Source organism: Nyctibius grandis, chromosome 7 (assembly GCF_013368605.1).
Source record: "Nyctibius grandis isolate bNycGra1 chromosome 7, bNycGra1.pri, whole genome shotgun sequence".
NCBI classification, from domain to species: Eukaryota; Metazoa; Chordata; class Aves; order Nyctibiiformes; family Nyctibiidae; genus Nyctibius; species Nyctibius grandis.
The window spans coordinates 38031808-38044232 of NC_090664.1; the positions used below are offsets into that span (position 1 = coordinate 38031808).

Sequence of the window (12425 nt, forward strand, 5' to 3'; positions counted from 1 at the left end):
ATAAAAGAACCATTCTTCCTTGGCTGCCAGAGAAGAAAATATAACTGCTGTGTCATTCTGCTTGACCTCCATAAAATGACAGAGCTCAGCAACTGAATATGAATACAAAGAGGGGTGAAGGCTTTCTGCCCTGTATTCCTGCCAGCTGCACCTGGAGATGGAAGACAGATCTCTATATTACAATAAAGAGCAGTCAGGTATTATTCCCTCTTTTTTTCTTTGACTTGTCTTTTACTAATGGTGATTTTTCCCATCCTCAAAACCAGAGGGTTTTCTATAAAAAATGATGGGAAGGACAGAGCAAGGAAGGGAACTAAATCCTGTTTTCTTTCCTCTTCTTCTTCCATCTATTCTCACAAGTGAAGAGTATTACCACTGTCCCAACACAAGTAGACTCCTTGGCCCATATACCAGGGAGCATGCCTGCAATTCTAGTGTGTGAAATTCAGTTGTTTTTTCTCCATTTCATCTGACTAGTTTTTCTCCTGACCAGACTAACCAGGAGCAGAAGCAGCAGCACAGTTCCTTGTTCTAGGGTTTTCTGTGGTACGTATGGGTGGGTGTCAAAACCTCAGGCAAATCCTACAGATAAACATTTTGTATACAGAGCCACAGATATTGGTGTGTGGTAGGGGAAGAGAAGGAGACATCCCTGAAATTAATGTTTAAAATGTCAGTGTCAGGCTGATGAACAAAAGCCCTCTCCATGAGCTGGTACACAGTGCAAAGCTGTTGCCAGTGATACACAATAATACATAAAGTCTACATTTGCTCTTTGCAGGGCTGTGTTCACACTGCAGTTCAAACAATAGTTCTTCTTATGGCCTACAACACATTCCTGCCTTAGTGAGGAAAGGAGAAAGATAATCCATGGAATTTGGAGAAAGGGAGGGGAGCCAGCTCAGCTACTCTGGAGCTTTTCTTCTTCAGAAGGCTCATATCACACAAGGAGGACATGCCACTAGGGACAGAGATGAAAGGACTTACTGTTTCTCATTGACTTAACTTCCACTCCAAGCTATATAAAGACTTCAAAACTTTAAGTACCCATATCCCACAGGAAAATACTGCAGTACTCTGTGTTCTGCAGTCTTCATAGACTTCGGAGTCAAATTGCCAGCATGCCCATTTGCCATATTTATTCCTCAAAGGTTGTTTGCAGTAATCTTTTCTGGATCTGAAGTATCTAATACAAATGCTTTCTCATAGCAACCTACAGGTTACTTTTAAGGTTGATGATAACAAAAATTAAGCGATTATCAAGATATAAGTAGAATTTCATGGTTTGTTGTGTATTTGGATTGCCAGTGTGAGTAAAAGAAGGTAGCTTTCCATGCAAAGCAAAGTGAGAGACCTGAGTCTTAGTGGCAGACCCTTTTCATCAAAATAAAGAAAAGTCAATCTTAAACCTCAGATTAAGGCCTCTTTATGTTAATTCTCACTACTTGTCTGGTGGAAGAAGGTGAACTGAATCTGAAGAACTTAGGCTGAAAGAGACATGCATGAATAGTGAACATGCAGCCAATCAGTAACACTCTGGCTCCAACCAAATATACAAAATTTTAGCACTCATTTTTAAAATGCAACAAAAGGCACTTGAAAATTCTGTCCTAATATCCACTAAGGTTTCCTACACAACATGAGCTTTTGGGAGTACAGTAAACCTGATTTCTGTCTCCTACAGACTGACTTCTATATAGCTTTTAAGATAATACCATGATGACTTCGAAAATAACCAAGAAATCAAGTTTTTTCCCAGCAGAGTAACAATATATCCATGACTGAAAGGAACTGATACTCACCTCTGACTTTTCTCCATCTACAGACTATACACAATTTAAAATAAGAATAAAGGGACACTTTAATGCACTGAAAAATTCTGAACATATGGTAAGGTAAAATGTATGTATCATGTCTATATGCTGATGCACACCAATTAAACTAGAAATTAAGAGGAAACAGAAGACAAAAAAAAGGGAAGGTCAAAAGCAAAAGGGGAGAAAACCAACCTAAAAGGTTTCAACTAAAAAGAAAAAAGGGTGTATCAGGGACAAAAAAAAGTTAAATTCCTCCATTGCAGGATGTTCATTAAGATCATTTTAAAGTAGAAACCTTTAGACTGAAAGCAAAACTTGGTAATATTAAATAAAATCCTGATGATTTAAATCAAAGAAAACCAGGAGAGAGCTAAACAGAAAGCCCCACAGAGATACAATAAATTGAAAGATAATTAATGTGAAAACTGAGAGAAGGAAGAATATTAGAAAGTTAAATGAAAACATTCCATTCCAAATGAGTTCTGCAGTGGAAACAGGATTGAAGGAAAGCAGCATAAAAGGAATTCCGTAACTAAAATAAAAGGAGGAACCCTAAAGAAAACACTTTCACTGAAGTATAATGAAACAAAATGTGCACACAAATTGTTGCATAATAAGAGAGAGAGAGGAGAGAGAGGAGAGAGAGAGAATGAATAAACAACAGTGAAATGAGAATAACAGTGCTACTCTTTAATGCAGATGGGTCTTCTCATTCCAGATACACTAAGAGGAATTCTTCACCTCAAAACGAGTTGAAGACTGATACAAAACACAAGTGACAAATACGGTAGCCCTAGTAGCAGTGCCATGGCCATCTGCTATCATCTGGCCAGTCATCAGGATGCTCTGTTCTAGTAGTACACAAATGTGCACAGTCAATTCCCTGCCATCATGGCAAAGCCCGGAATTTGTTCCAGTAGTAGCTGAGTGACCCCCATAGACACTAGGTCACCTCCCTTAAGGACAAGTTTCTGCCCTCTCAAAGACTTAAATTGTTTGACATTTTAATCCTAAACAGTAATTTCCTCTGGTTGTAGTATTTTGTTTCTTTGCTTACTACAAACAATGGGCCTGAAGAAAAATTTTAATTAACCTTAAAGGTTTACTTGCAGCCTTCACTTTATCTTGCCACTCTTTGTCTATACTTGCACACACACAGCTTTGAGCAACTGAGCTTGGTTTCTGTGATTGGCACCAGATTATACACCACAAATTCATCTCTATATACTACATCGTACCATATATTAACACTCTAGTGTTAAAAAGTCCTTTACCTGCCTCAGTCTCTGGAGATGGACATACTGAGAAGAATATATATAGAAAGTGTTCTAAAATAACAAGCCATTAGAAAAAAAAATCTCCAATATTGTGAACTTGTGCTACTTCCATGCATTTTTACTTTTGCCTTTGAGGGAATGGAACTAAACAAAACTGTCTTGAGCCACAAGGGTGTGAGCTAAATGCCATTTCCACTTACTGAAGTAAGTTAGTAGCAAAAGATGGTAGATTAATTTTATATGGAGACCTTAAAACAGAAGATATCTTTATAAAAATACATGCTTTAGCACAACTTCTGAGAAACAGTGTAGAGACCGTGAATACAAGATGTCCAATTAGGTGATACCTGTGTTCCCTTCTGTCATCAGACACCAAAAACTCCATAATTAGATGTAAATGGGAGTTACACGTAAAAGCAATTCATCTCCTTCATGGAGTAAATGGTTGAAATACAAATACAACGACTTAAAATAATGCACAACTGGAATAGGTGTTAAGCTATATGAAGCAGATCATCCTCTCCTGGTGCCTGAATGCAAACTAACAGGATGGGACCTTACTTATAGGGAAGGAAGGGGAGCAAGAGAGTGAGTGTGAAAAGAACTGGGAGAAAAACAGTGTATAAGACTGCACAGAAAATCAGGACAGACACAAAAGACTTTATGAAGAAACCTCAAAAAAAGCCAGAAAGACCTGAACTGAAAGCAAAGAAACTGTCTCTTGTTCCTTTGTTTTTCTACAGTGTTCGGTGAAGAAGGAACTGTCTGGTCTGTCTTTATAAACAAAAATAAATCTGACATCCATATATCTCAACTTCTCTTTCTGACAAAAACAACCTGAAAAACCTTCCCAAAAATTAATGAATAGCTCCATGCCTGAGAAGTTGCAACATCAGTGTTAAAAGCAGGATTGAAAGAGAGAAATCATTAGCTTCTGGTCCTCTTCAGCCAAGCTGAAAATAACTACTTGAAAAACAGCTGAGAATTTTGCAAGACTAATGCAGCACTCAACTGTTTCTGGGAAGTGCTACAGAATGGCTTGCAGGTAAAAAGGAAATCTTTGTTAGAGCAGCAATTAATTACAAAGCATTTAGGCAGACTGAGAATCTCTAGTGCAACACCATCTATATCCAGTACAGCAAAAAAACTCAATGACAGCATGAAGTAATAAAGTTAACCTTGAAAAACACTAACAGAGAGAAGCTGCAAAAGGACAGATGAAGCTGAAAAGTAACTTCAAAAAGAATATCAAAATGAAAGTTCATCACCTGCATCAGGCTCGCTGGAAAACGTTAACAATTGTTTCCTATCCAGTTTTACCTGCAACAGTCTAAAAGAGAGAACAGATATTTTCCTGAATTTACATCATGCAAAAATCTACTGATTTTACAGGGAAAGCTCCCTGGGAGGCACACTTGGTTCAGCTCAGCCTCATCATCTAAAATAATGGTTAGGGAATTAAATAGGAAGAAGTAATTCTAGTGAACGATGTTAGTAGCCTCCCGGTGATGTTGTTACTGAAATTCCCCAAAGACAAGAGAGGGAGTTATTTAGATCTGAATAAGCCTTTAACATGTGGTATGAAGCCAGGGACTGAGCTAAGGGCTGGGAGAGGTGGTTAAGGAACCATCAGCAGTGGCAGTGGAAGACATGAATTGTCTTCATGTAACATCAGTAAAGGTATCTAGAATAAATCAGCAATTGAACAATACAGAAATATCTGAAAGATGACAAGACAAGGCCAAAGACACTTAGAGGTTATCAAATTTGTCATGGGTCTCTAACTGTCTTTCATGTTGATGCACCATGAGGCTGAACAACTGCCAGTGAGAAACACTGCTAGATCTACAAGTACAAACTCCATGAGAAACAGCCATGAAATCTCAGCACAATGGATTTGGTTCTCATTTACTGTGGTATGCCTTAAGAGATACTGTATAAAGGTCAAGGGCAAACTCACCTTGTGGTTACGTGCTAAACGACATTTTGGATGGGATGCTGCCATGAAAAAGGTCAGTATTTTTGACCACAGATGTTATTTTCTGCTGGTTTTTTCTGAGTGTGTTCACAGAAATTGCATTTTCTTGTAAATCATTAGGATTACGTCAAATTACTCAGCTCTGGCATTTATTTCTCCCCTGCAATGGGAACTGTCTCAAGTGCTCAAACCCTGGCTAGCCAGCTGGGTCAAAAGTGAAAACAATATCTTGCTAAAATATGTTGATCTTGGCAGGGATCTATTCAACACATCACCACAACAATAGATTTAAATAGAGACACAAAAAGCAAGCTTGCTAGTGCCAAAACAACCAGGAGAATAAAGCCCATTTCCTATTCTCAATATGGCAAGTAATAAAAAATATCTGTTAACAATCAAATCAAGCTGACAAAGCAATGGTAAAATGGCTTGGAATAGAGCCAAAAAAGATCAGAACACATACAGAGAGACAATATGCACTGGACTGCAAAGCCCGCTTTGCATCATCACAGGAAGAGACATAAAAACCAGCACAATGTGCATTATTGCTATCACCTATTAAAAGAACTGGGAATATAGTTAAAATATCAAATAAAGATGGGCAGACATGATATAAGGGATTATAGTTCTGTCAAAGATGTGTGTTTGTTTCTTTTTTCAGAGTTAGTTCTTCAGTCTGAACCCCTTCTCCCTCATCCATTCAGAACTGCTTGTATGTACTTACATGGCACGTAACACAACGTAGACGCCTTAAACACTCACCACTATAATAAGATATTACTCTGGTGAGTGGAAGGAGGTAAACAGGTGCAGCCTACAATTACGATGCCTTAAAATCTTCCAAAAGCATGGGTAATTCAAGGATGCTAGGCAATTCAATGGTAGCAATATCTTTATCTTTTACTCTAACACCTTCTTAAGAAAAAAAAAATAGTAACCCTTTGGATGACCTTTTCAATGTACCTTCTTCCACAACTGAGAAGTAGAAATCACTACTTTTTTAGCTATATATTTAGAATGCAATGTTTCTGAATATTTACAATTCACCAGTCAAGTCTAGTACACACTGTAATGCCACTAGGATGACTAGACCCTTATTCATCATTTTAATGAATTTTGTGCTAATCTATGTCATCAAACAGATGCCAGATGTGGTTTTGTACCTGGGAATGCAGGTACATCAAAGTATCCTAATATTAATCCATGTTAAACAATATCAGACTATATAAGCTTCCCAGATGAATACTAACCCTGGTTCCCAAGCTGCTGAGAGTATAAGAAAACTTTCATATGGGAAAAAGTTGCCAGCTGATAGAATTTTTTTTTTTTTAGGATGGAAACAGAGAGCCACAAGCACCTGCATACTTTAATACGGGAAGAAGTACTTCACTCCATAAAATACTATTATATGCTTGATTTGCCTACCAAAAAGCACAAGGTAAATTTATTTTTTCAGTTCAGAAGTGTATTTTTTCAGTTACACTGTGTCTTTCAGGAGAAAAAAAAAAAACAGATGCATGTACGTTTTGCAAAAACACAACACACCTTTTAAGCAGTGTAAATGGGAGTCAGCAGGGATTTCAGACTGACAGCATTAGCAAAATGGTGAAAGAGAATACACAATAAAGTAATATGGCATGCAAGAAACTGCACAGTCTTAAGATTTTGCTTTGCTTCCTTAATCAATCACGCAATAGCTTGCATAGTTTCTAATGATTTGTGACTATACAAGGATATGGAGTTAATACAGGCCTGTGAGGTCTCAACACACCATGATAGTGTCATTAGCGAAAAAAAGGTGGCAATAAGGGGTACCTCCTTCATCAGATGGCCTCGTTATCTCACTGCAGTAAGAAAAGGTAGGGTTCGTGTCAGAGCCATCTGATTTATAATCCCCCAAACTGGTAGAATGTAAATACTGCTTACTGTAACGGCTTGCTCTTTCTACAAAGGTAGAAAGAATATCACAGTAAATAGATTATAGAAGTGCAAAGACGAGCAACAACAAAAACCCCAACACTACTAACATTGATAGTCATACACTGATGGCATTAAAATTAGAGAAAAGTTCACAATTTTGTATCCATTTTGAACACTATTAGTTCAAAAGGTTGCTTCAAAACCAGATACAACTAAGCACGTTCTCTGCTTTAAAAGAATAGCAGAAACGGAAGGTACGATTGAGATACTGGAAAAAAAGGGATGAAGATGAAGCATATGAAAATTTCCAGTGGAAAATCAAAATGTTCTTTTATCCCAGCATGCATACAAGTGCATGTGGAAATACTGCTGTATGACATTCAAAATAATATTTAAAGTTCCGTTATTAGTAGCAAAGAAAATATATGTGCAAAATTAAACATTTAAAATAAACACTTTTGGGGGGCAGGGGGGAATGCAAAAACTTGTAGAGCTAAAACATTGCTGGCTCTATTATTACATTACCTTCTCTCCTTTTCCATCTACCCTTAAATTATGAACACTTTGGAGTTGCAAACAATAGCACAAGGCATAATCTCATGTGCCATATAAGCAAAATGTGCATAGAAAATAAATTAATTTCATAAATAGGCCACCTTCTATAGCTCTGAAAATTTAGTAAGGTCCAACTATTTGAAAATTCTACTTATAGTGAGGGTAAAGTAGGTCAATGCTTTTAAAGTGACTGCTTGTAAGTGGTATGAATAACTGTTGTTTAGGATAAGATTTCTTTCACTATTTCTTATCTGCACATGTGATTACAGCTGAAGTTCCTATAAAACACTGCTTTTAAAATACTACAGTTAGATATATATATATATGGAAACATATGGCTGGCACATTGACCTGAAAATTTACTGTATCAACTTAGTTTCATAAACATAAAAAGCCAATTTGGGAAAAGTCAGGATATAAGCAATACCAGAAAGCATATGCAGACTCCTAGACTGAATATTGTCCTCCAGAGGATCAATGTCGAAGATGGAGCCAGGATCTGTGCGCCAAACTTTAAGATCTTTTCCCAAAGCACAGAAATTATAAGACAGACAAACAACAAAGGAAGTAAAAGCATGAAATGAAATGAGTTTTAACAATCAGCAACCAATTTCCTTCATCTAGAAATTAACCAAAAGACCTAGATATTCACCTGAAAGGACTGGAAAGCATTAATTTCCTGCTTGAAAGAACTTAGTGCATTCATTTTAAGTGTTGACATTATTTTAAGGAGATTTTTTATCTCAATTTTTCCTTCCCTTTTCTAAATATGACCATAGTATTTTCTTAAGTCTAAATAAACGGAAACAAGTTAAACATCACATACCAGAGCTCTTTTCCACCAGCAGAACCAAAATCACCAGAGCTACAAGATTATTTCCCCAGTCCACCAACAGCATCCTTACTCCATGGAGATGCTGCAGTATATACCCCTAAAGCTGACAGTTGGCAATATACATCTCTACAGCTGACAGAGGCACTACAGGCCCTCCTTTACATACAGTAGCGATCAAGTCAGCCTAATAAGCAGAATCAGGGGCATAGTTCACCTTATCCAATATAAATTACTACAAGTTGCTCAATACATATAAATTCAAAAGTATCTATCTTTCTTAATTAGTGCAAAAAATGGGCTAGGGTGACCAATTCAGCTGTAGAAATCTACATTGTAGACATTTACAGTTGGGTAAAATGAAGTTCACTCTTGATCTTAACTAGTAATTCCCTTTGTCTTCCAAATATCTAAGTTTCCTGGAACACAGACTTACTGTTGATCCTCTACCCCACTATGGAAAAGTATTTTTGGAATTCAATGTATAAGTTATTAATATCTCTTGAATTCACATGTCTGAACGGGATATTGAAAGAAAAAAGAGTCCATAAGAAATAATTAATTTCATATCTGAGATTAAGTTATAATCACAGCAGAAAAGTGAATGCAGATTCAACCATGTTTTTAACAAACTTTTAACAAATAATTAGTGTCGTACAAGTTAAGAGGAGACTTATAACAAATGCAGAAGCAGCTACAGTGTAAATCTTGATCTGCTCACATCAATCTAATATATACAATATATATCTGCTATGTCTAAAAACATAATAAACATTTAATATCTCCAAAGCAGTTTAACATAAAACCTTGATGTAAAGTACAATCAGTTAAAGCACAAATCTACCAGATCACACCTTTTTACTAGTGGTTTCCTTCTCGGGCAGGCCTGTCTGCAAGATTTACTCAATGCATTGGAAGTGGGAAAAATAACTGTCTTCCCAACTTGGTCCTTTTGCTGGTTTGAGTGGTACCAAGATAAATAATGGGTTGGTAGGTAAAGTAGGACTGTGGAGACCCCAAATATTTCACATTTCAAATGATTAATAGCCTAGGGGCAATGGAAAGAACAGACAGTGCTAATAAAATAAATCCCATGGCTTCTGAATACGTTAAATGTATGTACATTATGTGTTATCTACTGCAGCTCCCATAAGGTGAAGCATAGTGCTAACTCCCTTTTGACAAGATGAATAAAAGCCAATGCAAAATCTTTTGACAAACTATGTGTGACAAATTATGCAACTACATAAAGCACTGACACTCATGAGAGGGGTGGGGGAACTGATGAATGCCCAACTTTTCCTGTTTGATCATGGCTTAGTAAGTAAAAACATAGTAAGCCCTGACGAGAAGGACTTGGGGGTACTGGTGGATGAAAAGCTGGACACGAGCCAGCAATGTGTGCTTGCAGCCTAGAAGGCAAACTGTATGCTGGGCTGCATCAAAAGCAGTGCGGCCAGCAGGTCAAGGGAGGTGATTCTGCCCCTCTGCTCTGCTCTCGTGAGACCCCACCTGGAGTATTGCAACCAGCTCTAGAGTCCTCTGCACAGGAAAGACATGAATCTGTTGGAGCAGGCCCAGACGAGGGCCAAAAAATGATCAGAGGGATGGAGCACCTCTCCTACGAAGACAGGCTGAGAGAGTTGGGGTTGTTCAGCCTGGAGAAGGGAAGGCTCCAGGGAGACCTTATTGCAGCCTTTCAATACTTAAAGGGGGCCTATAAAAAAGACGGGGACAAACTTTTTAGCAGGGCCTGTTGTGATAGGACAAGGGGTAATGGTTTGAAACTAAAAAAGGGTAGATTTAGACTAGATGTAAGGAAGACTTTTTTTACAATGACGGGGGTGAAACACTAGAACAGGTTGCCCAGACAGGTGGCAGATGCCCCCTCTCTAGAAACATTCAAGGTCAGGCTGGACAGGGCTCTGAGCAACCTGATCTAGTTGCAGATGTCCCTGCTCATTTCAGGGGGGTTGGACTAGATGACTTTTAAAGGTCTCTTCCAACCCAATCATACAATTCTACAATTCTAAGCACGGCTTCATGGCAGCATCAGTGCAGCAGCCATTGATTTGTATTGATTTTATCCATCTCTATATCATCCTAAATAACATATATAGAATCAGAATCTTGGCAATTTATAGCACCAATCAATTTTAACTTCCTGGTAACTTTTGCCAGTTTAAAATATCCTTACACTCACATGAGAATCATGGAGCCTCTTTAGTCACAGATCCAAAGCTCAGTTAGATTAATTTATCTTGATGGGTTTAGAATGGCTTTAGCACAGTTAAAACTAGTGTCTATTTTCCAGAGCAGAAGCATTAATTTTAGCAATCAGTTGTTGAAAAAGTTGTTACTGCTTCACCGATAATACTTTAAAAACCAACCAGATGGACTCTAACACAGAGGTACGTTTCCTAACTGGCTGAACAACTATCAGCTAGGAAAAAACTCAAGAGAGTCATGGATGGTTTTTTAACTCTGAAATTTTTTTTTCTAGCTGCCAAGGACATTCCATAAGCAGGGAGCTCACTGCTTCTTTTTAAACAAGCAGATATTGCAATTGCAGTTCACTCTGAAAAAGCATTAGCTGAAATATCACTGGGTATTAGGCTCACAGGTTTGTCATGGCCTATTTCCTTTAAATAGCTGCACTATTTTTGCTGTTTGGCAAGAATGAGGAGTTAAGAATGCCTTTGTGTTTTGATACTGGAGTATTTTAAGGTGATGAACAGTACTAACATTTCAGTTACTTACAGCTTAAGAATTTATCTCAGGGATGTTCTTAATCCTAATCTGTTTGTGCTAGCAAGGCTGCAGTTACTGAACACAGGATTGCACTCATGATTCTTACACAGGGCTACAGTACATGTGCAATGCAGTACAGAGCAGGCGGCTTGAAGTGTGCACTAAACGGCATATTGCAAACTGTATACTAAATTGCACTTTTCCAGGAGCTTTTCTCTCTCTCTTTGTTTGCACCACCTCTAGCTATGGAAGTGAGTTCAAGTGCTTGGGTGTCTACAGACAATGAATTTCTGAACAAGTTGTTGCCCTAGATCCAGAATGTGTGACCTTGAGACTTACATGGTCTTAAAAGCATCAGTACCTTCCCCAGGCAGAGCTCTCTAAACACTCACTTTTGAGAAACCCCTTCTGACATAAGGCTGTAGCTGCAGACGTGTAAAAGGTGGCTATACAAAAGGAAAGAAATACCCTTCTTTATGTAGTAGAGACTCACTTGGAGACTTCAAGGAAAAGACTAAAGAACTGCCAGGAATGATACAGATATATTTAACCTTGCTTTAGGAACGAGGATGGACTATATGACCCACCGACTGGTCCGTTTGACCTGCAATTTCTCTGATTTTTGAGAGGTAGACTTAAGTCAACCCTTGCTATTATTACTGTGTAGGAAGGATTTTAGAGTGCTATCTCAGCATGTTTTTTCATATGTAGACTCTCTGGGGTCTACACTGTTGTAAAGCACAGAAAAACAGAAAAAGGACACACCAAAAGAAAAAGAAAGGAGAAAAAAAAAATGTCAGGTTACCACTTCCTTTGCCACAGCAGACTTGCTAACTTTTAAGAGATTTCAAATATCCATTTTGATTTTGAAATAGTGTTTATTATGAATACCCCAAACAACATCTTAACACAATACACTGTCTCTACATACAAAACCAATCTGTATTCTACGCCCTGAACACCTGGTCTTATCTTGGATCATCTTTCAGAACATCAGTTCTGAACACTGGTGTTTGGCTTACCAAAGATCTAATGAGTTATTGATGAACTACAGCTTGAGATATTTTGAAAGCTGTGTGAAATTCTAAAACAAGAGCAGCTCTGGAGAAATTGCTGACAGACAGAAGGGGAAATCGCAAACTGATCCGCAATATTTAAACATTGAAATCTTGGAGAATCACAGCTTTAATCATCTCTCTTCTGTGCAAAATTAAGATTATTTAAGATATTTTGGCCTTTCTTGAAGAGTCAAAATTCAAACAAATTAATAGTGATGACTATCCATATTTGAAAAA

At 37.7% G+C, this 12425-nt stretch overlaps 1 protein-coding gene across 1 annotated transcript in view; it reads right to left on the reverse strand.

The window, feature by feature from the left end:
- Nucleotides 1–12425, reverse strand: part of NEBL (nebulette) — a 95799-nt gene that overhangs the window by 18390 nt on the left and 64984 nt on the right. Inside the window, 2 exon segments of the mRNA XM_068404923.1 lie at nt 6888–7016; nt 7975–8067. Of these exon segments, the coding sequence (XP_068261024.1) occupies nt 6888–7016; nt 7975–8067 (222 nt within the window).